The following is a 26,256-nucleotide window of genomic DNA, read 5'->3' as shown; positions in this document are numbered from 1 at the left end:
CCAAGCTGTGGCCACTTTAAAAACCTTTAGAAACCTCTTGGTTTGTCTTCACCATTTGAGAATCATGTGTCAGAAGATGGAGGAGAGGGGTATTTGCCCAAATTCATAGGCACACTTATGACCCTCCTGTTATAAGGGCTGCTCACAACCAGCAAGAGCCCAGCTTGGAAGAGCACCCCAGCATCCCTACCACTGCAAGCTCCTTGACTCTCATGGCTCTGGGTGAGGGAGGAGAATCCCTGAAGGTCCAGTGAAAGAACACCAAGACAGTGATAGATGGTTCTCATCTCACAACTATGGTAACAAGCTCAACCACATCAAATGCCATCACTTTCAAAACACTTCTTAATATTAAATGATGACACCAACTACTGCAGAATCTGGAGACATTTTTCAAACCTTCATGCATTAAACCTTAGAGCTTTTGAAGTCTCAGTTTCTTCTTTGCAGTTGACTGTTCTAAACTAAGAGGCTGTGATATTCTGAATATGGGGAATTTATAATCTTCCATCACTAGCTGTATCTCCAACTGCAGGATCAGAATGATTTTAGTTAAAACTAAAAGTTTCCACAAAAAAATATACAACAGATTGGTAGAGAAGCTTCCTTAGGCTCTGGACAGAACTGTCATTCAAACCCACCAAGAGGCCCTGCATTTACATCCCAGATAGGCAAATCAGCTGTTGGTTATTAAGTCTGGGTGCACAATCCACTTCCACATCCTTGCTGTGCCTGCATCAGGGTCTTACAATTCACTGCCTATGTCTTTACAGCTCTTATAGGGAACTCTGCTTCTTTAGTCTGCTACACCTCTCCGTTTCCACTACTGGGACACAAGCTGGCAAAGTAGGGACATAGCCCTGAATTCCTCAGACCCCAGCTATGTGGCAACCACTACTTTAGGGATGGGTATGGCTGTTCTCATTTCTCATGAGGAGTTTTAGAAGTTCCTGGATGTTTCTAAGTGTGGGGAATACACTTTTTTTTTTATTTTATTTTATAAAGTTTTCACACAGTCAAAATACCATTTCCTGTTCAGTTTGAAGGGATGTATTTCTAAAAACAATTATCACAAAAGAAAGGAAAAGCCTTAGTGAGGAAACCTCCTCAGGGGTACATGCGCTCATGCGTGGGGGGTACATGCAGCGTGAGGGGGGTGCAGAAGAGAACCTGAGAAAACAAGACACCTCTAAGGCAAGTTTCATGAGTGGTGGTAGAGTCAGAGAGCTGTACACCAGGACTCTCACAGGGTCTCTGGGGGGATGCCATGCGATAGCTGCACTTAGTTTCTAGAACATACACTGACACAGCAAGCACTGGAGAAAACATTACTGCTCATTTCCCAAAGGACAGTTATATAAATATCTATGCCTGCTCCACTGATATATCCCTATGAGCCTTAGGTGAAAAGACCACAAGAACCTGGGACTTGAAATAGGAACATGAAGCTGTTTCATAACAGGTTCTAATAGAGGGTGTCTCAGCCTCTGCATCAGAAAGAAAAATTATCTTGCCTTTTGAGAAAGATGGCATATGGCTTGGCTACAGCAACACGACTGAAGTCTGGATGCTTAAGCGACTAAGCACATATTTTTTGTGACAGTCCCTCTAACCCCCCCCTAAAAAAATGAAAAGCAACATTATAATGCATACACAGCTTCAGATTTGGATTAAGCAATTATTTGGGAAAGCTTAACTAAACAAAAATCAGCCCAAGAAAGGCCTCACTGCAACCTTTAAGGTTGCAGAGCCTCTATGTCTTTGGAAGCCTGGAAATAAATGCTACTCCCCTTTGAGCTCTGTTCCCTTTGCAACCCTGCAGGCCTTGCTCATGAATCCGCTGCTATTTTACAATACATGCAAAAGCTTTGTTCTCCGATAGACACTGCCACCCAGTTGTCTTACACACCTTGTAAAGCGTACAAAACCCAACAAATATCTGGAAAAAGCCAAAGGGAGAAAGATATTTAAATCCCAGGATCCAGCAATATTCCCTGGCAATTTAAAGGTGAAACGTAAAGGTTCCAGTCTGCAAAGATGCTAACAGATGTAAAGATCACAGATTGATAGATTACAAATACTTCACAGGACTGTAGATTGTTGCAGTCTTCCTCAGTTCAGATTTCATCTAGGGCACTTGATAATATCATCTCCTTTGACTACACAAACCTTCCAAAAAACATGTGTTATTGCCAGTTCCAAAATTCAGGACACCCAGTCAACAGTCAGCCACATTCCTCTTCCTATCTTTGATCTATGGGCTGTTAACCTGTAAATCCTGTTGCCACAGATTTCCTTATTATCAGCAACCAATGTGTTTACTTATTGTACCTTTAGCTCAGACATCCTCTCTCTAAGCTTCTACTATTTGGGTAAAGGTAGCATAGAAGCTCACTGTGGTAGTCCCATCAATTGAACACTTGAAAGCAAGCAGACATCACATGCACACCCCATGTCTTCCCCTCTCTCCATCCCAGCCCATTTGGAGCCTCCCACCTCTCCGACAGACTCTTTTCACTCCTCAGAATATGCAGAGCTATGCGTTTAAAACCTCCAGGTAACGTTTGGATATTTCAGATAGATTCATACTCTTTTACAGATTTAAGCTGTTAAAGCCATGCCACTAAAAGCTAAATGGGGAAACACAGCCTCTTGTTTTCCCACCGGAACCACGTGCACTCTATTGTAACCACTACACACATCCAGAAGCACCTGTAAAAGAAACTGCATGGAAGTTCAGAAGTCTGAAGTACTGATCCAGTCTAGGCAAATGAGGCAACTTTGGTACAACAAAATGAAGGAAAAGAATGCTGAATCCCCCTCTTTGCATATTCCTAACAACAACAACAGCAACAACAAAACTAGCAGTAAAGCAGGCAAGGCGCAGGTTGCAGTTTTCACTGGAGAGGCTTCAGTAAAATTGAGGAAGAATAGCGATGCTTTACTGGAAGTGATTGATAGCAGAAGTAAAAATAACCCCACCAGCAGTTGAATCTCTGAGCAGTGCTTATTGAAAGCTGTCGTGCAACACAGCCTTCACACGCTGTGTGGACTGCAAGGTTTCTGCAGCTCACAGCCCTGGAAGCACCTGTAAGGTTATACCACGGGTTTTTTCTGACAGAGTAACTAACGTACAAACAGGCAACATGTGGACTGAATGGTTAAGAGGCTATGCTCTTGCCATTAAGACACTGGACTCAGGAATCTCAGATCCTTTTCTAGGTCAAAGACTTCTTTTAGGACAAAAATTGTCTCTGGATCTCGCTTTCCTCAAGTTTTATTGCAATGGGGTGCTTCTGGCACAAATTGAGAATCTCCAAAACAGAGCTGACAGAGGCTGTAATAACTCCTGATAAAATAAATTTGGTGCATGCAGCACACTGTAGCAGTTTCATCATTCTGCTGTTTCTCTGAATTTTCTCTGAACCATTTAATACCCCCTCAGTGTTGAAGATGAAAGAAGAACCATTAGTCTACCAAGTAACCTGAACATTGCTCTCTTTGTATGCCTGTATTAAAGACAGTATTATTATACACTATTCCTCCCTCTTCAACTTCATCCTTACAACAGGCAGAGTACAACCTGAACCTAATAGGGATTCAAGTCAGAAAGCAGAGTGACAGGAACTGCTATCTGGAGCCTTTTCCACCTCCTCTTCATTTTACATAGAAACTGGAAAGTGCAATATAAGAGAGGTCTTGTGGTTATCACAGCTGAACGCTACTCTCAAATATCTGGATTCTACTCTTGTCCCTTTCTGATGCCTTATGCAATGCTCAGGAAGTCAACTGAGCCAAGCAGGTAGTCACTGACTGCCTATACCTCATTTCTGAGAAGCCTGAACTGCAGCCTTGTTTGCAAGGTGCTGGGCACAAGCGGCTGTACCAGAGCCTGGGTCTAAAAAACTTGGCTTGAGTTAAAGCGCAACGTGCGATTCAGTGTGCGGGGTAGGGAGGAGCACTCTCATCCCAGGTATTTCAAGTGGAGCTCCCAAAATTCAGAGCATTCATTTACTCTTAGAAGCCCACCCTATTCCTCTGCTCCCCATATGCGAGGTAAGGACAATGCAAACTTACCTTAAAGCAAATGTTGTGGAAATAACAGTGATCCACATTAGAGTGAAAACCACAAAGCACTACTAGGAGGAAATGAAAAAATCTGTTGTCAGAGTAGGTCTACAATTACCTGAAGAAGCCTCGTCCATACACTGAGCAATAACAGTGAAACCAGCTATTGAAACCAATCATTTAACAATCTAATAATTGTCTGTGCACTGAAAAAGGCTGAAGTGTGGTAGAAAATAGAGTGCAAGACAGTCAAAGTATATAGGTAGCATGGATCCTGAAAATCACTACATCTGAATGCTCAGTTTCCCAGCCCAAATTGTTACTTTAGGAAGCAGTTATGTGTGAGAGATTGCCTAGTTTTTGTGGTATGCTTTTTTTTCTTTTCTAGCAACAGCAAAACAACCCTGAAAATAACAAATCCCCTTATGCATCTTCATACCAATATCCCTCATGACTTATCTGCTGAGCTAAAGCTCACATATCTACTGCACAGACCTCTGACAGTCAGCTAAAAAAGGAGATAATGACAAAACCAGACTATAAGAATTCTGGATAAACAAGAGGGTGTCAAACATTTTATACCAATGAGTTTCACAGCTACTGCTGTCTGAGAGAAAGCAGGGCACTAGGAGATGCTGGGATGCACTCCTGCCTAGAGGGGGGAGCACTGTGTCAGGCAGATTTCTGTTTATCTTCTGGAAAAAGAGAAAATAAAAACCAAACAAACAAACAAAGCCTCAATCCTCAGGCTGGTCCCATCTGCACCTCTGACCCCTTGTCTTAATCCTGTCACCCTCTGCTAGCAAGCGTCATCACCCAAATGACCTTTTTTCCCCCTCCTTGAAACTAGTACCACAGCGCTTACTCTGTCAGATCTTCCTTGGTTCCTGTTGTCCTCTACCTCCAAATCCCAGAGGCCAGTTACTTTTCTTGCCATTTTCTACCCCTCGGCTCCCTGTCTCTGCATCTGTGTCAGGGCTCCTCATTCAAACTCAGCCTCGTCCCTCTGGTCCATCATCTTACTGCCTCCGTCTCTGTGTCCTGCTCCTTCAGCAATGCCTCCTCAGCAGATCTCATTCTCTACCACCTCCAGGCCCCTGCTTCTCTGCTCCTCCTTCACTCTGCAGGTACCCAGCAGATCTCTGTTCCTCTGTGCCTTTGGGGACAGTAGAAGAGTCAAAGGCCAGACTAGAGATTGTTTCTCTTAGTACCTCTGTCCAGAGCCATGACAGATTTCAGGAGCACAGGGATTCAATTCCTTTTTCAAGTGGGAAAATACCTGCTCAGTTGTAGTGTGCACCATGCCCAGTGCAAATACACCTGCGGCAAAGTGAACACATCTCTACTGACCATTAATTTGGTCAGTAGAACTTGGGATGACTTTAAGGGTGACAAGCAGAGACACTCCTGGAACAAAATTCCCCCTGAAAATAACTTCAAATCCAAGTAACAGGCAAATTACTACAAACTTAATTTGCATTTAAAACTATTTTTTCCTCTAGGCTTATTACTGGCAAAGGTTGAAAAAATTCTGCCAAAAAACTCTTGCAAAACTATTTCTCTTCAGCACAGGAAATACCATCCTTCAAGTGTGTCAGAATAGTAAGATGAGAAGCCACATAGACCAAGGCAATCCCATCGGGAAGCTAAGCTACGAGCCCTGCCAACAGGCAAGGTTTTGGCCAGCCCAATTCTGCATCTTCCCAGAGGCACAGTTGAGTTCCCTGGTAACAGCACTCACACCACTGACCTCACAAGATCATCACCTTTTGATATTTACATAAGAATTATCACATTAGTCACAGTTGTGATGTCTTCACCAAGACAAACCACTCTCTGAAGTGAACAGATATCTGCCTGAGCAAAGACAATGACCTTAGTAGTTATTTTTGTTTCTTTCCACCATTAACTCTGATACTTCATGAGAAGCTAATTATATCAGAAAACTAATCACGGCTTGATCTGAGATGTCTTTTCCTGATGCTGCCTTCAAACCATATGTATTCAATTTCCATGTTTGCTCACCCTTGCAAAAACCCATTAAACAGAATGACCTACTCTTGAAACAATTCAAATAGTTGATGGCTCCCCATCTCTCTTGATAGGCAGATCTGTCACTTGATGCTGAAATTTGCAGGATGCAGATGGGAATTCCATCCACACATGAAGTAGTTCCAACAGCAGCACTACTGTAGAGACTCAGAGGAACCCTGATGCACCAAATACTACTGACTATCCCCAAGCGCAGCTGCATAGGAAGTTCTTCAACTTTTTCAATGCTGCTGTGCATTAATCAGTCCCCCAAAGGAATAAACTTGTACTCAAGTATCAGTCTGCACCATTCTCAGTATTTTAATTCTGCCTATTCCTCCCATGCCTGGAGAGCTACATTTCTTCCACTTTGTTTTCATTTTCTAACACTGTACTGATTACTTTACTCTGTCATTACTCTGTACCTTTTACTTCTGCTTAAAAATCATTTACAAAAACAGAGGAACTGTGACTTAACACAACTCTCAGCATCTGTTACTGTAACTTCATTTGCTTCGTTCAAATTCAGCCAAATTCTTCTATGAAGAATGGGTGTAGCAGAGAACCCAAGGCTTGAAGAAAAAGCCTTATGTTATTAGTGCCTGCCCAAACCAATAAACAAAACTAGGCATTAGCATTATTTCACCACTATATTACACAAAATCATACCACTACATTGCTTTTTTTAAAAAATGTAATTTTCTTTCACTTTGATTTTGGTTTATTTTAATTAAAATAATAAAACCAATATTTCAGACTCATTTATCCAACTGTCCCCTCTTTCAGCAGTGGTCATTATCTCTGTCTTTTAAACCCGGTACATTTATTAGTTGTTATTTTCCTCAGTTCCGCTGAGCAACACTAGATCATGGCCATGCCTTATTTCTTCTTTGTACAAAGTCTACATGTAAGTAATTCACTGCCTCCTATTTTCCTATTTCAAACTAGCAATAAAATGGGTGAAGTTAGAAAAAGTCTTGGAAAGCAGATGCAGGGACTGTGAGAATGAAGACCCCAGGCCCACTGTAGGAAAGGATCAGGTTCAAGATCTTAAGAACCTTAACGTGCACAAGTGCACGGGACCTGATGAAATCCATCTGCGGGTCCTGAAGAAGCTGGAGAATGAAGCTGCTAAGCCACTGCCATTACATTTGAAAAATCATGGCAGTCAGGTAAAGTTGCCAATGACTGGAAAAAGGGATACCCTTCCAGTATCTGAAGGGCACCTACAAGGATGCTGGAGAAGGACTCTTCATTAGGGACTGTAGAGACAGGACAAGGGGAAATGGGTTTAAATTTACACAGGGTAAATTTAGATTACCTATAAGGAAGAAGTCCTTTACTGTAAGGGTGGTGAGGCACTGGAATGGGTTGCCCAAGGATGTTGTGAATGCTCCATCCCTGGCAGTGTTCAAGGCCAGGTTGGACAGAGCCTTGGGTGACATGGTTTAGTGTGAGGTGTTCCTGCCCATAGAAGGGGGATTGGAGCTAGATGATCTAAAGGTCCTTTCCAACCCTAACTATTCTATGATTTATTTCATGCTGCCTTACTTTTGGGCCAATTAACAACATTTTAAGAATAGAAGAGAATTTTAAATAAACATAGTCAAGCTAAAGATACCAAAGACTACTGGACCAGGTCTGTGCTAGGCTTTGCCTAATGCTTATGTCTCTTGCTAAAGCAGAGACCCCAGTTCAACAGCAAGAGCAAGGGGAAGGCGGCTGACGTACAGTGCGTAGAAGCAGCCTGTGGTGCAGCCAAGCTTCCTGGAAGGCAGTGTTAACAGTTGGCTCATGTTTTCAATCAGCTAACTCCAGACACTATATAAAATGTTACTGCTCACACAGAATGAGATGTTGTAACTTCAAGTTACAGAAGACTACAGTCTTTGATACCTGCATTCAATTTCAGGTTACAGCCCTCTTGCTAAGAGCTTGAGCTGGGCACTTCTTATCTGTGAGGTCATCATTCCACATCATCCTCTCTCACCTCTGTACCTGTGACAACCTCAACAGAGAAGCCACCTGAAAGGTGATAAGGAAGATGCCATCCTGGAAGACCAACCTGACTATGTGTTAAGGAAAACTCAGATTAGTGGAGAGCATGCACAGCTAGAAGAGATGCACACATCCCTTGTTCCTGTGTAATCAAAGCCCGTCCTTTACAGGCAGTTGCTCTGGAGATGTGTACCACAGAACAGCTCTGCAGGCAGGCAACACTGCTGCGCAATACAATGTAATGCACTACTCATAACACAGCCCAGGGGGAAACAGACACAGGGAATATTTCCCCAGTGCACTCCAACCCTTTCAGAACTGCATGGAAAAGTAACAACTGCATGTAATATGCAACTGTTTGCATTTGGCCAAACAGTTTAAGTACTGGATGAACATAACTCCTCCAAAGCTCCCATAGCAGCACCTATACAAAACAAAAATAACTCAGTAAACTCTGGTATATACTAGACAGCGAAAGCTTCGTATTTGCAATTTTTTTCTCCTCACACATTCGTCAGCTTTTGAGATGCAAATTATAATTCTGTGTGGAGAGACAGGAAAACGTAAATGTTGAAACTGGAACATAGACCTCACAGCCCCAGTGTTAAATCAGAGAAATATAGGTTACCACTGGGTCATCAGAAGCACAAATGCAGCACAGTTACGTTGAACTGCAGCAGTGGTATGCCATCTATTTTAGGACTACTTCCTATATCCTTGATTTATACTATGCATGGAAGCCTGAGTAGTTCCTGAAAACAGCAATGCTTACTGACTTCTCTTTTCACAGTCAGTGAGAAAACAAAGAGAAGGCCAAAACTGAGCTACTAATTCAAGCCAAACTCCAACAGACTTTTCAGGAAGAAGGCAAAAAGGAATTTAACGTTTTGGGTTTAGTTACTCATCCTGCAAGTTTCATTTTGTTGGATAGTTGTGTTTAGTAAACAAGCCTCTAGTGGGCTACACTTCCCTGTAATTAAGGTTTCTTTGTGACCCTTTTTCTATATAATGCAAATTCTGGCTCTGATGTTCTCACACAAAGATATACACAAACATGCAAAAAACCCAGTGTATTTTACTTTGGCCTAACAAGAGCTATGATTTCAGAAAACAACAAGCAAATAATGTACCAGAACTTACATATAACTAGTAAAAAACCCCAAGGAATCGTTAAAAACTAACTAATTGGGGAGCATATCAGCTACAAAGAAAATCACTTCTACCTGGCCTCAGAAAATGAATACAAATACTTGTTTTATATTTAAAGCAATTTTACTGTTTTCTTCTTCAATGTATTGAAGTATTCAATGTATCAAACTATTACATGACAAATTCAATACTGAAAACCCCTAATTTAGGTGTTTGGAAGAAGACTAACAGCAAATTTAATCCTACTTTGGAAGTACAGTTTCTATTTATTGAATGCTAAATGGATCCAAGAGATGCAAAAGGGGAGAACTGTGAGGAGCAGTGTCTGACATTACATTCCCCTCAGATAATTTTTAATAATAAAATGGAAGTTTTGGGGTGGAAGGAAAAATTGACATTTACTGACATTTAGCAGTTAAAATGTAATCTTTCCAGAGAATGAATAGTAGAAAAAGGTGGGGGTGGAAGAGAAGGGAATCGACTTCTGCCCTTATTACACAGAAGAAAAAACATGGAGAAGTGTCTGAAATGAACCGAACAAAAGCACAAAACCACGAATATTTGCAGATTAAGTTCTCCCAGGCATGAAGGAGGATGTCAGAAGTCTCAGGAATACTGATTTTTGGGCTCCCAAGAAATATTCCCTAAAAGACAAGCAGTCAGCTACAAACCATTAATGCTAATCAGTCATCCTGAACTCGAAAAGAGATCATTGCTCCTGATGGCAATGATGAGTGACCAGTAAACACAGAATCAGCACAGCTCAGAATCTGAACAGGATTTTAGTCATTTAAGAAAATACTTTCTAACTTTAATCTATTTTAAAAAAGGAACTGGAGAAGAGGAAAATCCCCATGGGTTTTGTAGCAGGGACACCAATCACTCCATGGAGACGCAAGCTGAAATGCAAAATTATCAGCCAAAACTTCTGTGTGATCATGCAACAAAATGCACAAAGGAATCTAAAGCCTGACTAAAGTCCAAAGGCATAAGGTATTTTGATTAATAACTTGAGGATTTAGATTAAATGTGGTATGAAAGGGTAAATGATCTTGATTAAAGTTAATTTTTTTTTTAATTAAAGTACTATTTGAAGGCTTCAGCAGACAGCTTAAGACAACTCAATGCAGCCTGATTTCTCAGTAGGATCAGCACATTAGAAAAAGCATTCCTCCTTTGAATCCTCTGAAGTTACGTACTTAAATTGAGGGAACTCTACTCTGGTGATCTCTTTTACAAAAAAGCCTGATGTACTAGGGAGCTTTGAAAGACAGCATCCTTCAGAGAAGATGAGGAACCCCTGGGTAATAAGAAGCAACCATAAAACAGAACCTTGATTCATATTAATAATATATTAACATGGCTAATCTCAACCAAAGAGCATTTAATGCTCTTGTACACATAAAGGAGAAATAACATGCAGCTGTCTACTGGTAATCCTCTACACAGCAGGAAACCAAGAGAGGATGGAACACATTAATGTTACTAATTTTGAATGTAAAACAGCACAGCGTTCCTCAGTGACGTAGGTGGTGTGTTGTGCACATGAGAAGTTGGTGACTAGCAGTGATATTAACAATCCCAAATCATCCCTGCTTTAACTTGCTCAAATGCAGGTCAGTAGATCAGTTTTAAAAGACAGAAATGATCATTTTGGTCTGCTGTGCCAGAGCATCCTCAACAGAGATGAAGAAATGAAGAAATCGTATCCAGAACACACAGAGCTTGTGTTAGACAATGGTTGTTCAGCACAGTACAAGGTCACACAGCACAAACAGGCTCAGGTGTTTGAGTTCACAAAGTTTACCTGAACAAAAGCAGAGAGCACCAACCTTCACGTGACCTTTGACACTTGGGATGGATGGAATAGATGACATATGAGAAACTCCACGTTCAGCAGGATCACGGATGCTTTCCAAGCCTACCCTTAGGGGACTCCCACACAACCCTTTCTCACACTGACTTGACCCTACCCAGGCTCCAAGCTCATACCCTTCTCCCTCTGCAGAAATGCTCTCCTGTGAAACATGCCCCTTTCCTCATAGGATGCAGGTGAACTTCTACTTTAGTTTTTAAATTAAACAGTCCTACATCGTTATTAACTCTTACTGCCAAAAATCAAGACTCCCAAGGATACCAAGAACCAGTTTGTGATATTTTGATTTAATAAAAGATTATTATTGCTGTGTTGGTTGTTTTATTGAACCAACGCTTGTGAGAACTTTCTCCACATTTCCCTTGTGAGACTTGGCTTTTGTGCACAAACACTCAACACTGCAGTCATTCACCCTTCCTCACACCTCCACAACAGTGATTCAGACAGCAGAGAGGTGGGAAAGACTCAGAGTTAATTGCTCTTGTATAAAGTCTTTTATCAGTAATGTATACTGCTGCTTTCTCCTCCTCCCTACTGCAGTAAGAGGTTAGGTTTTGTAGATCTTGAGTCTCACATCCCATTTTTCAACAGTAACAGGCATAATGGCCCAGGCCTAGTCAAGGCAGTTACACTCACCTGCCAAAACAGAGGCATGCCTAGCAATCAGGGTTTCCAAAATGCAGGTGGAACTGAAAGTTGCTCTCATTCCCTCTGCCTTCAGGAGGCCTTTAATCACAGCATCTCAGCACCAGGAAAAAGTTATTACAGAGCTGAAAGACTGCAGGAAAAAATCCACTTGATACCAATCCACCGGAACAGAGACTGTTTCTAAATTAATTGACCTTTCCTCATCCACCACTCTCACTTTGTCAGTCTGCTTCCCTGCACTCTGGTGCTGGAAATCCTGAGAGATGCTACTTTGTAGGTTTCCAAACATACAGAAAACAAACTGAAAAAACACCCAACTAAATGTGATAAACCTGGCAAAACATGTAATTCCAGTAGACAAGACACCTATCCAGAGATTTTGCCTTCTGTAAGAATGACTTGTGTACCAAAAACTCCAGAGCAGAGCCAGATACTTGTTAAGTGACAGAAATAAAAAGTAAGAACACAAGCAGTTAGCAAAAGCAGGTTGTGATTCTATTCTAAGTTGCAGACACAAAGCTTAGTCTTTAAAAATTAGTAATAGGGATCCAAAATTTGAATTAAAACCATATCTGCATTTGGGTATGTGATTTCATCATGTATTTGAGCCAGTTTAAAGCATTCATTTCCCATTTCACTAAAGTTTCAGCTTCTGAGTTTAGCTGCTTTTTACCGTAATTTCTATTTAAAGTGAAAATAAGCACCAGAATGAGCCAGGAAAGAAGTTCCAACATTACACTGTTTGCATTTCCATGGGTCAGGTCTAGTAAAGTGCTTTCCTGCCCTGCCTTTCATTAGAGGGAAAAAAAAAAAGCCTCAACAAACAGGGATCTAAATATGAACAGCCATTGTGAAAAATCTATCTCACTTCATGTTTACACCCTAGTTCAGACAAGAACAACTTACCAGGAAGTCACACCCTTAGATGAAACTATTATGCAAGCGATGGACATTACCCAGAGCCACAGCCACCTGCAAAGCTGAGCCCGAAGCTCCTCCTCCCTCTCCCATCCACTCACAGCAGCAAGGTGTAAAATACACTTAACACAAGAGAGGCCTTCTGAAGATCAAAGTTTCATTATTTAGCCTGACAGGTTTGTAATTACAAGTTGTAACAACATGATCCAGAAGGAAACTTGTACAGCTTGTTGAAACTGGGTTTTTAACGTGGCAATACTCAGAGCAGTGCTGCTCTCTCTCAAGATCTTCACAGCATTGCTACCATTCACCTCCTGAGGCAATGAAATTCACAGGTTAACTATGTATGAGAAAATACTTTTAACCAATGCAATTTTCCAAGGTCAATAGGAGCAAGGCTTAGTTCCCATCCTAAGGGGATGAGTGCCTCAGAAAACCCATCCAAGCAGGTTTAATCAGAGCAGGTCTCACATTACTGGGCAAGGTAAAAGGACTATCATTTTTCATGTTAGCATTCATGAGCAGACATCAAAGATGTGTCAGAAAGAATGGTGCTCAACTCTCCTCTATCACAAACTTACTGCTACAGGTTTTGTGTGTCTGCAAGTGCTATTTTGTTCACCAACAAACTCTTTGAAAAGCAGACTACAGAGCAGCGCCCTTCAGAACAGAGTGCTTGAAAGAACAGGAAGCTTCTAAGCATCAAGGAACCATCAAGCCCTGTCATCCTCTCAAGTGTCAAATTTTGACTGTAAATTGATTGGAAAGGGAAGAGTAGAACAAAATGAAAGGCTTTTACTCTTCAAAGAGACAATGGAGATGTTGTACTGTAGCGTGGCTGCAGCAAGGGCCTCCACTGTGGCAAGGCAGCTGAGCCAGAAACTGCAGCCCTCTCCCCTCCCTACCTTCAGCACTGACATCTTTGGGGTTACAGCCCCGTTGCTTGGAAACCAGACTGCTCTGACAAAGCCACATTGACTACCAGCAACATGTGGGAAAGCGGAATAAGGCCCGGAGAGAAATTCATCCTTTACAAGAAAAAGAAATACATTATTGGTTAAAAATGAAGCAAGTAAAGAATAGGATTTGTCCTCATTAGAATTACAAGCAAGCACCACACTGGCATCTACAGCAGTGCTGAATGTCAGGCCTTATAGCACTGCAAATGGGATTTTAAGGACTCTCCACCCCTGAAATCCACAGTAGATTCGGTGCTAAGGAGCCCCACCAGATGTGAGGCAGCTGCTCCCTGCCCAGTTCTTATCTGCTGTCCTTTGAAAACAAAACTAAAACCCAGCTCCACCCCACTGTACAACAGAAACCAGGAGCAGCTACAAATCACTGGTCCAGAGCTTTCATAAGGCTCACAGCTGATCCACACCTAGGCAAACCACAAGCCGCAACCTAAATTCCACCATTCAAGACAGTTCAGTGGGTGAGGAGCATGAGTCACTCCACAGCCTGCCCCTTCCAGTTCAGGTATATGAGCAGTGCTGTCCAAAAAAAAAAATAAATCTAAAGTTTTTCTGAGCCCTTACAATGGGCTTAATAAATCTGTCCTCAGCTGCCTCAGATCCCGGGAGCTGCCTCAGGGCCTGTTCCTTGGAACGCCAGCGTAGTTAGGAGAGTATTCAAAGCAAAAAAAAAATAATCCTGGGAAAAAGCCCATGGAGAAGAGCCAGAGTTTGAACTGGCAAGACTGAAGATCTGTGAACAGTGCAAGTTTAATAAGATTGGCTCCTTAGCCAGAACATCTGAAATCACTCCTAAAGATGGCACATTCAGGGTGGTTTGTTTGGGGTTTTTTAAGTACATTCAGCAGCAAACTTTTCTAGAAGAAAAATTAGTTAATTTAATATTTGCTTTTTCTCTTAAAAAAAGCCATGAAAGCCTCAGTGCAAAATACCATCTATTACAAAGCTTCAGGAACTAGAGGGCCATGCATGATTGACATGCTGAAGGAGAATTCTCTCCCCCTTCACTCCTGAGGTATTAAAATGCTGGAGTGTTACAGCTTAATCTCATTTACGGAGCTTTGAATCGTCTTAAGTACTTAGGAAGTCTGTGTAAAATACCACAATCCACACAGTTTCTACACTCTAATCCAGACAGACTGCACCACTAGCTTTCACTGATAATGATGGAAAGGCATTCTCATGGTTTTCCAATGAAGCAAACAGGTCGTCTACAACACTGGCCACATCTCTGCCACCTCCCTTTCCATGAATGTGTCCATGTCTTCTCATAGCATAACAGCCAAAAGACAAATCCTTCACAGAACTTCACTGTACCCAAAGAAATGAGGGGAGCTATGCAGACAGCTGTACTTTTGCTATTAGAGTATTACACATGATCCTACAGTCTGGTGTTCTAAAGATGTATTTAACATGGAAAAACTCTGACAAGAAAACATGAACACTATATGAGAAATGGGAACCTTTTCGGGGTCAAGCAATACCCAAAATGTAGCACATAATTAAATAATAATTAAATAAATCAATGCTTGCATCTTTTTTCTTGTTGCTGTTGTTGTTTAGAAAGAAAATAATCACTAGATACCATTAAAACGAAAGTCTTTATGTGTAAGAGATTCATCTATCAGCCTACTCGAATTCACGCTGGCTCTTCCTCCCAATGACAGTGATGTCTTCCTTTTCTACGCATGAATTTATCACAGCACGAAGATAATCTCTTTATTCTGTTGAGACTTAACTGGCAGCAAGATATCATGAGAAGTCACTTATTCTCAGACCAGGCTGCTACCACAGACAGAGAAAAATATACTAAGGAAAAGAAAGCTGTGTGTGATCCATGATGTTCTGTTGTAGCCCCAGTTCCCCCAAAATTTTGAAAGTTGCTATCAGGCTTTTCTAGTCTGGTCATCTCTTTAGATGGTATCACTGTAAGTCAATGAGCCTGAAGTACACTTGTCTTGTAAATGAACTTTAAAATGCTTTATTGTTCCCTTCCACTAAAGCTGATTTGCAAAATCTAGTTATCTGTAAGAAGTGTCCCAGCTAGCATGAATCAGTGAGGTTTTACTTAAGTTAAATGGAATTGGGGGATTTAGATTCTAAGGGGAGGAGGGAAAGATAAAGAGAAGGGCTCTTCTAGTCCAGAGAGGATGTCACTTCATTAGTTCTGTCTGACCAACACACATGTATGTCCTTCCTTTAGCAACTTCGCAGTTGAAATAAGACACATATCTATAATACTTTCTCAGATCTTTGCAACTGAAGGCAGGGCAACACACCTAGATCTTCCCAAGCTTTGCTGCTACACAAGTCAGGGTATAACTTGTGCCAGCTTGCTCGTAGACTGCAAGAGAACATAGAAAGTGCAAAGCAGCATCAACACAGTTTTGGGTTTGTTTTTTTTTTCTCCAAGATGTCTTATTGCTCTGTAACATTTGTCTTTCTGCTTGCCCTTTTTAGGCTTCATGAAGTGCCACTGAACCTTGTAAGAATTTACCACACATGGTTTTATTGTATCAGACTAAGCCTGCCTTCTTTTTATCTTATTATTTATTTGCTGTATTTCAAATAAGAAGACCAGTCAAGAATATCAGATCTTCAAAGTAAACTGATAAAGTCCACCTTTTTTAAGTTAACTGGTCTAGCTGACACTCTGGAAGGTGCCATTCTGGTCCAAATACATACAAAGCACTCAAAGACTCAGGTCTTGAATGACTCACTGGTTTAAAAAGCAACTCTTGTAGCAGTAGAAACGACCCACTTTTTAATCGACTGGATGTTATTTTAGGTGTTTTATGCATATTTACGTAATACTTACCAAGACTGGCACTGAAGGATAAAATTCAAGGACCAGTCTCATGCTATCCAAATTTCAGGTACTCCTCCAGCCTCGGGGCTGCCATTTAACTAGAACTTTTCTGAACTCATATTCATTCTACACCATATCTGGCTTTGATCTACAATACACAGCTCCTAGAGTTTATTACTCATACTCAGCTGCATTACTGACATGAATGTCCTGTAGCATTAGATAAACCAGTATAAATAGGCTACAGGAAACATGGTAGGTAAAAGGGAACTACAGAATACTACACTAGAAAGTGCTCACTTCCTCCAGAAACATACAGTCACTCCACTAAAGCAAGAGCTCCTTTATCCAGCACAAAACCTAACCAACACTTGGGTCTCCTGAGTTCCCACCTCAGTTCTAGCTTAGTACAATATATTCCTCCTAATTCTAAAGATGTTGAAATATTTCATTCCTAATCTGGCATAATTTTTTTCTCTTCTAAAAACGCCCTCTACAGCACCTAAGAAGACTGTTAACATTTCCTATTCAACAATCAGTCATCAGCCTAAAATAACTTTGTTTTCACTGTATGCATTGTGTTCTTCATTGCTTCCTTCTTTTCCTTAAACATCATCTTATTTCAGGCAATAAACAGGGTATTTTACAAGTAACAGCTACTTAAGTAACTTAAAAAACATACTTCAGACTGTACAGTCTTCCAGTTGTGAGCAACCATGACCTGACTTCAGGGTATCCTAACTGAAAACAGACTATCCAGCAATTAGCTTATGTGATGTAGTATTATTTAATGCAACCAGAAACATTAAAGTTGAGTGAAAGGCAGAAATGTAGCTCTAGACTAAATGAAATTAAGGTGATGCAGAATGACTACCTTTCTCCACAGTGATTCCACTTTGGAAAGCAGAACAACATTCTCTACATAATCCTATGTGTGCCTTCCAAGTAATTTCAGGACTTCTTTCTGCAAAATTTCTTTCTCCATTACCTGTTTCCCTTCCTTCTAATCACAAAGTTATGCTAATACTCTTATGAATAACAGTAGAGCCTCCTACTCCATGATCAGAATTTGTATCATTCACCAAATCTTCAATCAAATTCACCAGTGTTAAACCTAAAAGGCAAAGAGCCTACTAATTTTTGTGTTTGCTTTTTGCTTTACTTAACATTTGGGCTTCACCTATTTGTCTTCAAATCAGCAAGTCACATACACTGTACTGTTGGCACTTAGCAGCACAGGACATTTTCCATGAGGCAGGTCATTGCTTATTCTACAGGATAAGGCCTATGTGTAGATGTTCACTTAAGGACATGGTTTTGTGGTGGGCTTGGCAGTGCTGGGCTAACGGCTGGACTCCATGGTCTTAAAGGTCTTTTCCAACCTAAATGATTCTGCAATTAATTCTATGAACTAGTAGGTCCATTCATATATACTACACCTTAAGCTAGAAGTCTCAGGTGCCTGGGAGGCAGCTGCAGTATAGGCACAGGGCTTACGGCAGAAGTACTTCACAACTGCTTCACTGTTATTCAGGAGAGTTTTCACACCAGAAGTACCAATATGCTCATAACCAGTGTACTTTGTTTTCCTGAAGTTCCAAGGGTCTTTGTTTTGCTGCTATGCCCAAATTGTCCTTCCTTTTCTTCTCCTGGAAAGAAGCAACATCTGTTTACTGCAGGTGAACAATGACAATGACACTAACACTATTTTGACATTCTGAAACATCCACCAAAGTCCTGAAGCTACAGATGCAGAGAAGTCCCCATACCCCTGCAGAACACTCTCTAGCTCTCAATCCCACTCTGAGTTGTTTCTATCATCTTTCACAAAAATGAAGCAGGTCATCAAACATATTGAAATATTATTTTGACACCACATAGCAGGAATTTGTGCCAAAAATTAAAAAGAAGTAAGGGAAAAGAAAGAAAGAACAAGAAAGTGTAGGTTAGGGTTTTTTTTAATGGGAGGCAAATCCCAAGAGTTTACATTTATCCTCACAGGTAGTCAGCTATTTTGGTCTCCTCCTCTTCCTAAAAACAGGGAGAAGTGTGAAGAGCAGCAGAGAACACTCAAGCAGATTAGAGTGTTAAAAGAGCGGAGGTTAAAATTTAGCCCCAAAAGGTAAAGTGAACAGAAGGGGGCAGGCTGGCAAAGAAGAGATAAAATTAGAAGTGTGACTAGACTTCACTTGACTTCTATTTCTGGATCAGCTATGGGGAGAGATCTGAGAAGGTTTTCTATTTGTAAGAGAAAGAGAGACCAACACATAGCTGCCTTCTAGAAGGCCAGCCCTGCACAGCAGTTTTATGTTGCTACTTTTCTAAATCCCCGTGCTCTCACAAAATGCCATTATGCATCTAAGTGAGCACCCAGATGAGATTTTCTGGAGCAGGACAGCAATGCGTGTGGCATTTCAATCTAAGGAAACAAAGCTGAAAGCACACTGGAAATGCGTGTGGCAAATCACAATGCCAAGCAGAGTAAACTGAGCCACATAATACTTTTGGGGGGTGGAACAACAAAACCAGCAGTAGCTCTGGGAGGATGTCTTGTATTTTCCCCACTCTAAAATGATTAGTGACATTCTAACTAGGTCCAATTATGGACACAGACTAAAGAAGACAACAGGGACCTCCCAATTCCAGTACGTAGTGATCTGGGGATGAATGTTTCCGCCTGTTGGAGCCCTTTCCTCTTGAGTACTTCAGTTAAAATTCCTTCCATTGAGTAATTTCCATCCAGATCCTGGCTGTGCTGGGTTTGTTCCCATACAAAAGAAAACCTGCCGGCAGAAAGCAATGCCATCTGCCAAGTCAGAAGCTGCTTTAATGGACAAGTGTGGTGTGAAGGGGAACAAACTATTATGCTTTATCTTCAGCAGCAGGAGTGATGTTTTTCCTTTCCCAGGAGTAGGTTACAGTGAGCACGCTCATGCCTGAAGTATTTGTCCACAAATATACATAGATATCAACGGATTCTGCACAAGCAGCCTTCAGAGAATAAAATTCCATCCAGCATCCCCTTTTTCTCTTTACCTGTCATGCCAGCTGTTTTCTTCCTGCGACAGCTTCATCAGCCTCCACTTTCTACTCCTGTAAGTGAACGACAAACCCTGCCATCACACCTAGGAAGTATGAGCAGTGGCAAGGCAGAAATGCCAAGGCCCTACTATACCTACACAAAGGATTCTGCGCTGAGGCTGTTTCTCAACATTCCTAAATTTCTTGTCCCTCCTCCATAACTGTTTTGGCTGGATGGTTTGCTCTGAAATCTCATCTGGAGCAGGTTTGACTGGATGGTTTGCTCTGAAATCTCACCTGGAGCAGGTCTGGGATCTGTGTGGCACAGTTCAGGTTTCACAAGAAACAGCAGAAAAAATTCCTCTGAATATTCTCATCCCTGCAAATATCTCCAGGGCTAGGAAAAGATCTTTCTATTCTTGCCAATTAACCAAGCACAGTTTTTATCTTTCCTTGTTGGGTAATCTTCTCATTAGACCATCTTTGGAGAGAATAGTGGATTCTCTCTGGGCTGCTGGCAGTTTTACTTAATTGCATATTTAACTTTTTATTCAGATCTTAAACGCATAATGATGAGAAACACATACATGCAAGCAGCAAACTATTATCTGCCATTTAAACTCCCTAGCGAACTCATAAAATCTCAGTATTTCTGCCCCTTTCAGAAGAAAAGCGCAGATATTCCAGAGCTGGGCAGGTGAAGATGACAAACACATATATATAACAATTTAGTGATACATTCCCCATCCCTAACAAAACTTCAGTTTGTGAACAGGGGGGTACTTTGGTCTTTAATACACATTAAAAGTTCTGAGAAAAGTCAGCCAACTCAACTAGTGCTAAACAGAAACTAGTATTAGAGGATCTGCTGTAGATTCCTCCTCTTCACCAGGCATAGGACACTCTCAAGGCACAGCAACATTAGTCCCCTTATCCTCACCCAACTCTGAGCAACTAATTAAGTAGATGCTACCATCCATAGGGATTTATTTCCCATTTGATCCCATTTGCTCTGGAACACACTTGTTACCACTGGATTGTGCTCTGGAGAAGCAACTTCATTTTAAAATGCTTCCAGCCCTTATGACTGCAAAACTTTTGAAGTACGAATGGTCTATAATTAGCAACAAACCCACAGAACTCTTCAAAACAGGAGAACGGCTTCAGTATTAGCTATTATCCTTCATCAAAGTATGCCAAGTATAGAAATTAATGCTGATAGCACTTCAGACAGATCTGATTAATGGATCACCTCAGAGCTGTAAAAACCTGACATTCCCCCAAGCAGGCGCAAAACCCCAGTGGTTCCAGTCTGCCAAAACCTCCAGTATCCCCATGATAAACTTCTATGAGTCAGCTACGTGACGCCAATACAAAAACCAGTGTGATAAAGAAAATGAGTGCTGGAAACATGTGAATTAATCAGCATGTTACCATATTATAAGCTTTCCTAGTTCTCTGTTAAAAATCTATTCAATACACAAAGCTACCAGATATTTTCAGTTTGCTCCATCGAAGTTCAAGGGCTTTGCTGGGGATAGTTGTAGCTTGGTAAAGGTAAGACTACCCAGACCCTGACAGACCTTTTAGGTGACCACTAGCAGATTTGTTCTGCTGTCAGCAAACATGGATACAATGAAGGGTATCTAAAAGCCTTCTAAACATACCAATTAATCAGATTAACACCAACAAGGACTTGGTAACTTTCTTAAGCAATTCTCATGACAATTACTTCAGCTGGTTTTCAGTCTCACCATACAGAACCACTCTGGTCCTCATCTGGGCTACTTTTTTTCTAATGATGTGGTTTAAAGGCATCAGGGAAGTCTTCAAGTTTAAAAGCTGCAGAGCAAAAGGCAGGTAAGCTTTATGTTCTCTAAAGAATGGTTATTGCCCCATTTATTTAAGTGGCACTTATCACCATAAATATCTACTAAACTTCCTTGGCATACTGGTGTAACCAGTGCTTTGCCAGGTAATACCCTTCTGCAAATGGATCGCAATAATAAAGTGGAGAATAAGCAAGTAAACCACTAGAAATGCCCCTTAAGAAAAGTCTTCAAAGGGAGGAAAGCCTGAAGACAAATGAGAATTTAAACACTTCCCCATTTAGGACTATTTCATTGCACAAGATCCAAAATAGTTTCCTTCCCAAGTATTGCATAATATGTTCATTCAAAATGTAGCAAGTTTTCTCACAGAACACACGACACTGCTGTCTCCCCCGCTTTTTTGTCTTTTAAATATGAACACGAGAAATGCACGTAACTGATAACATTCTTCTGGAAACTCACACAGAAAATTCTGGAAAAGACTCAAGTTTGAATTACAACCCTGTAAGTAACAGCAAACGTCTCCACATGGTCAAATTCTTCACGCAGCACTCTGAAATGTAAGCAACAGAACAAGTAGCTTTTACAGGGCCTTGGGAGTGCACTCTCACCTCCAAACTGTAAATAAAGAAATAAAGAAAAAGCCTACATACCTTCAAAGCACATTTCTGGCCTGTCTCCTTGTTGAAACACTCCAGTACCTTGCCATTGATTCCTAACCCTAGCACCCGTTTGGAGAGTTTGTAGTCATCTGTAACTGCATGTTTTTTTATCTCTAGCTTGACATGGGCCTCTCCCCCAGGCAAGGATTTCACGCTGCTCTTGCTATCCACGTGACTCTCTGGCTGCGATTCCTGATCACCTTCACTTTGCTCCATATCAGGGAAGAGTCTGAGATGACAGCGATACCCAACAGATTCCCTGCAGGGTATCCTCAGCAAAGTCCCTCCTCTCAGGTGATCAAACCAAGTGCTTCAAACAGTCCATCTGCTGGCCATTTAGTCCTGAGTGAAAATGTAAATGGGTATTAGTAACCGATGTCAACTGACCGTTCTTACACCCAACTGCTTTTCTCTCTCCCTCTCTTAACAAGATGACCAGGCTCTAGAGAGACCAGAAGTGGAGGTTCACCTCAGGAAAGCATACTTGGTTTAGCTTTATAGACCAGTCACCCCCATTCCAATACTCATATACACACACGTATATATGTATCTCAGTCTGAAGTTATACATTACTTTTTACCGCAACAAGGGTCTGTGCTGAGTTGTGAACTAAGGTCTCACTCAGATAAGCTCTGTACAACACAACAGAGATAACCTCTGATTCAAGGAGCTTATAAACCTGCATCAACAACTTGTTGCCTCAGCATTTCAGGTAGAAACCTCCATAACAGTCCCCTGCCTTATCCGAGTTACGCAAGAGAACCACAAATACCTGGGTTAAACCCAAGAAGGGCACTGCCTAGACAGGTATTAGACCTGATGCTGGGCCAGCACTTACCAAATCTCCCTGCTCCATAGAGCGCAGGGCAGGTACTGCATTACTGAGGGGACCATCAAACCACCCAAGGAACTCGGGTGTGTCGAAAGGCAGTGCCATGGCTCCCAGAGGCGAGGACGTGCTGGACACCGAAGGGACCAGAAGGCCCTGACCTCTCCGGACCGCAGCCCCTGGGAAGGAACCGCTGCCAGGGCCTCCGAGCCCTGATAACACGGCTGAGCCACGAGCCGGCGAAGCGGCGTGAGGAGCCCGAGGCCGCTCCTCACGCCGAGGCCCTCCCCGCACAGCGCAGCCCCGGGGTGAGGAGCAGCTCCTCCAGCGAGGGCCGGCGGCGGGGCGGCTCCTTCAGCCCCCCCTCGGCGCGGCAGAGGAGGGCGGGAAAAGCGCGAGGCGGGAAACCCTGATGTGAGGTGAGGTGAAGCGAGGCGAGGCGGGCCCCGCGGCGCGCAGGGGGGAGGAGGCGGCGGCGGCGGGGGACGGCCAGGGTGGTAACAGGGGGGCCCCACGGCTGGGCCCCGCCGGAGCACGGTTACCTGCCTGTGGCGGTGCGGCGCGGCCCCAGCCGAGGCTTCCCGGTGCGGAGTCCCGGAGGGCGGGGTTTGCCTGGGCCCGCCCCGGCGCCCTGGGCAGGTGCGCGCCGCCTCCCCCCTGCGCTAAGGGGAGCCTGCAGGCGGTGGGGCCCGGATCGGATCGATCCCATCTCGAGAGAACCTGGCTGCTCCCTGGGGTTCGGGCTGGACCGGGCCCCTATGGGCTGAGGGGGGAGCTCGAGGCCCCGGGCGGAGCTACCTCACCCCCGCGGCTGCGTGGGGCATGACGGGCGGTGCCCGGGGACGGAGGAGTGCGTGGTGGGGAACGTGGTGGTTTTAAGGCACCGGCCACGTCACTCATTTACCGGGATAAGCGGCCCTGCTAGAGGGGGAGCGGCGGGGGATGGAGTTGCCTCGGCGGCTCCGGGCTTGTACCGCAGCGCGCCCGCGCGGTGGCGGGGCGGGAGGCGAAGCCAGCTCAGGCCAGGCCAGGCCAGACCAGACCAGACCAGGTCGGGAGCGGCGCCGGCCCCTTCCCTCCGCCATCCTCTTAGGAAGGGGAAAGCACCGACATGTTCCCTCTGAAACCTGTTTCAAACACTGAGGCTGTTGCTATGGAGCAAAGCCTAGAGACTGGACACTGATCCTCATGTGCTACGGCTACCAAAAGAGTCGGTGCTGTTTTTCTGCCAAATAAGCAGTCGGTATTTCTTGGACCTTCTGTATGCACAGTCAGGATATTAAAAGTGATGGTTCCCACAGCAACTGTCACTCATCACTGGTGCACAGGGTGCAGTTACAAGAATGTGAAACGCTGAGTTTTTCCTACATGTGAAGATGAGTCATGTGTTGAAATGGAGCTGTGTTTGTATCACTGGAAAGAGCTTAAAGTTCACATGCTTTACAAATTAAAAATACATTTGTCATTTTACATAACATAATGGCATCTGGAGTTCTAGCAGTTAGGGAAATAATTAAAAGGGCTAATGAGTCCTTTCTCCAAGGAATAAAAACTAGTTCAACTTAGCAGGATGAAGATCTGCAGCATATTGCCACGTGATAGGATGCTACAGCTATTCTGCCTCAGGTTTCCCTTCCAGGCGTTCAGCAGTTCAGCTACTGGAGGGCTTGGTCCCCTACTTCTGTTCACCTATTCTGGGCTAATCAAATCCCAGAGGAAAACAGCTATTTCCAGCCTTTCCTTCTCAGGTTTGGCTTCCAGCCTTCTTAGGCTTTGCACCACCTCCCACTGTGACATCTCAGGGAAATGTATACGTAACTGTAAGCTCCCAGGCTGCAAACCTTCAGTAACACTGTTCTGCAGTCAGCAGCTTGCTCTTATTTCCCCTCCCACAGCTTCTGTCTGTACCGGCTGGTTTATTTGTCCTGGATGGTAATTTCCTTCTCTTTGCAAGAGGTAACTATAGTCCTGTAGCGAGCTCTCAGTCACTGGGGGCCAGACCCTTCAGAAAACTTCTCAATCTCCCAGATCTCTTCTGTATTCTATAATTTGAGAAATATACTCACACTGATGTGTAGGTCCCATTCCCACCCCACTACTGATCTTTCCCTCTAACTCTTACACAGAAGTCTATAGCTGACCAAAGCAAGCAGAAGTTACAATGACTAGCACGTTGGAGTTTAGCAGAAGGTAATTCATGGCCCTATTCTGGGAAATATTAAACACTGAAAAAAATTCCAAACACATGTCTACTCAAGGGGTTGCTATTTTTTACAGAGTGTGTCAGAAGCAAGGAATTTCATTAAGAATTATGACTCTAACTATTACAAGAATGAGTTCCTACAAAATTAGCTTTGCCTAGAAAGAAAGGAGGAAAGATGAGGGAGTAAGGCAGGATTCTTCCATGTGAAGATACTTGGTTCTACATGTCTCAGTTACAAACCATCTCCCACTGAGAAGGGTTCAACTCGTAGGATATAAACCACATTTTTCAAGTCACTGCTGGAAAGGGTACCTTACTGAAAGCTGTGCTTGTTTGGGTACACTGCTCAGTATTGTCTGTATATGCTCTTAGCAAAGTTCACTGTTTTACCAGGAACCAGTAATAATTTAATCAGGGCAAAGACCTTAAAATTCCAGTGTGAATCATGGTTAATAAGGCCTTACAGTAACCCTCTGCTAATTTCACCCACCATAAACTCTGAAAAAGGCTTCCCAGCACCAGCCCAAGGATCAAACAGCCCCACTGTACACCAGGATAACCACAGCTGAGGAACAAAGAGCAAATACATTCCCTTGCTTTCTGTGTGCATTTTTTGTCTTGGATAGGCTGTCCAAGCACAAGGCATATCTCTACCCCAGGCAAAACACAAATATCATGTGCAGAAAACCTAATACTGCTGAGAGTTTTTCTCAATATCTAAAAGTCTTAACAGTGTTTTCAAAAGTGAGAAGATATAAGTAACAGCCAAAACCATCCCGTGCTCTTGTGCTAACTTCAGAATCTCTGCCATTGGGCATCTCCCCTGATCATGCTCAGCTGATACTGGTTATTCAGAGTTACTCTGACCATGCTGGGCAGCCCCAAGGCAGTCTGGTTTGGGTGCTGCACCGGTGAAATGACTGCTACAGTGACCTGGTGTGGCATCTCAGGGGAATGGACCTGCAGACCTGTGCCAGGTACCTTCTCTGAAGTTCCCACACTCATAAATCCTGGCCTTTGCAATCCACGCACAGTCTGCACAGAGCTGAGAACATTCCTTTGTGCAATGTCCTTCTCTTAAGCTGCTTAAGGTTTTATAATTTCTCTGACAAGCCCTGGAAAGGGCCAAGCATGCTGGGTCCAGGCACACAGCTTAGAGTTAACATCTGGGTTAATCATTTAACCCCGACACCTCTGGCATCCTAAACTCAAGCAAGCGCCATGCGGTCACCTTGGCC

General features: G+C 42.8%; 1 protein-coding gene across 1 annotated transcript in view; it reads right to left on the bottom strand.

Moving 5' to 3' along the window:
• The window catches only part of MAPKAPK3 (MAPK activated protein kinase 3), a gene marked incomplete at its 5' end in the record, with an annotated part of 47,684 nt that extends 25,482 nt beyond the window's left edge, over positions 1–22,202 (bottom strand). The window contains one exon of the mRNA XM_080625669.1: positions 21,978–22,202. Coding sequence (XP_080481795.1) covers positions 21,978–22,202 — 225 coding nt within the window. The remainder of the gene's footprint in view (positions 1–21,977) is intronic.
• Between the last annotated feature and the right edge of the window lie 4,054 nt (positions 22,203–26,256).

Source organism: Psittacula echo (genome assembly GCF_963264785.1).
Source record: "Psittacula echo genome assembly, chromosome: 9".
In the NCBI taxonomy this organism is placed as follows: Eukaryota; Metazoa; Chordata; class Aves; order Psittaciformes; family Psittacidae; genus Psittacula; species Psittacula echo.
The sequence above is the reverse complement of the archived record's forward strand: the minus strand, read 5'-3'. Positions and strand labels throughout refer to the sequence as shown.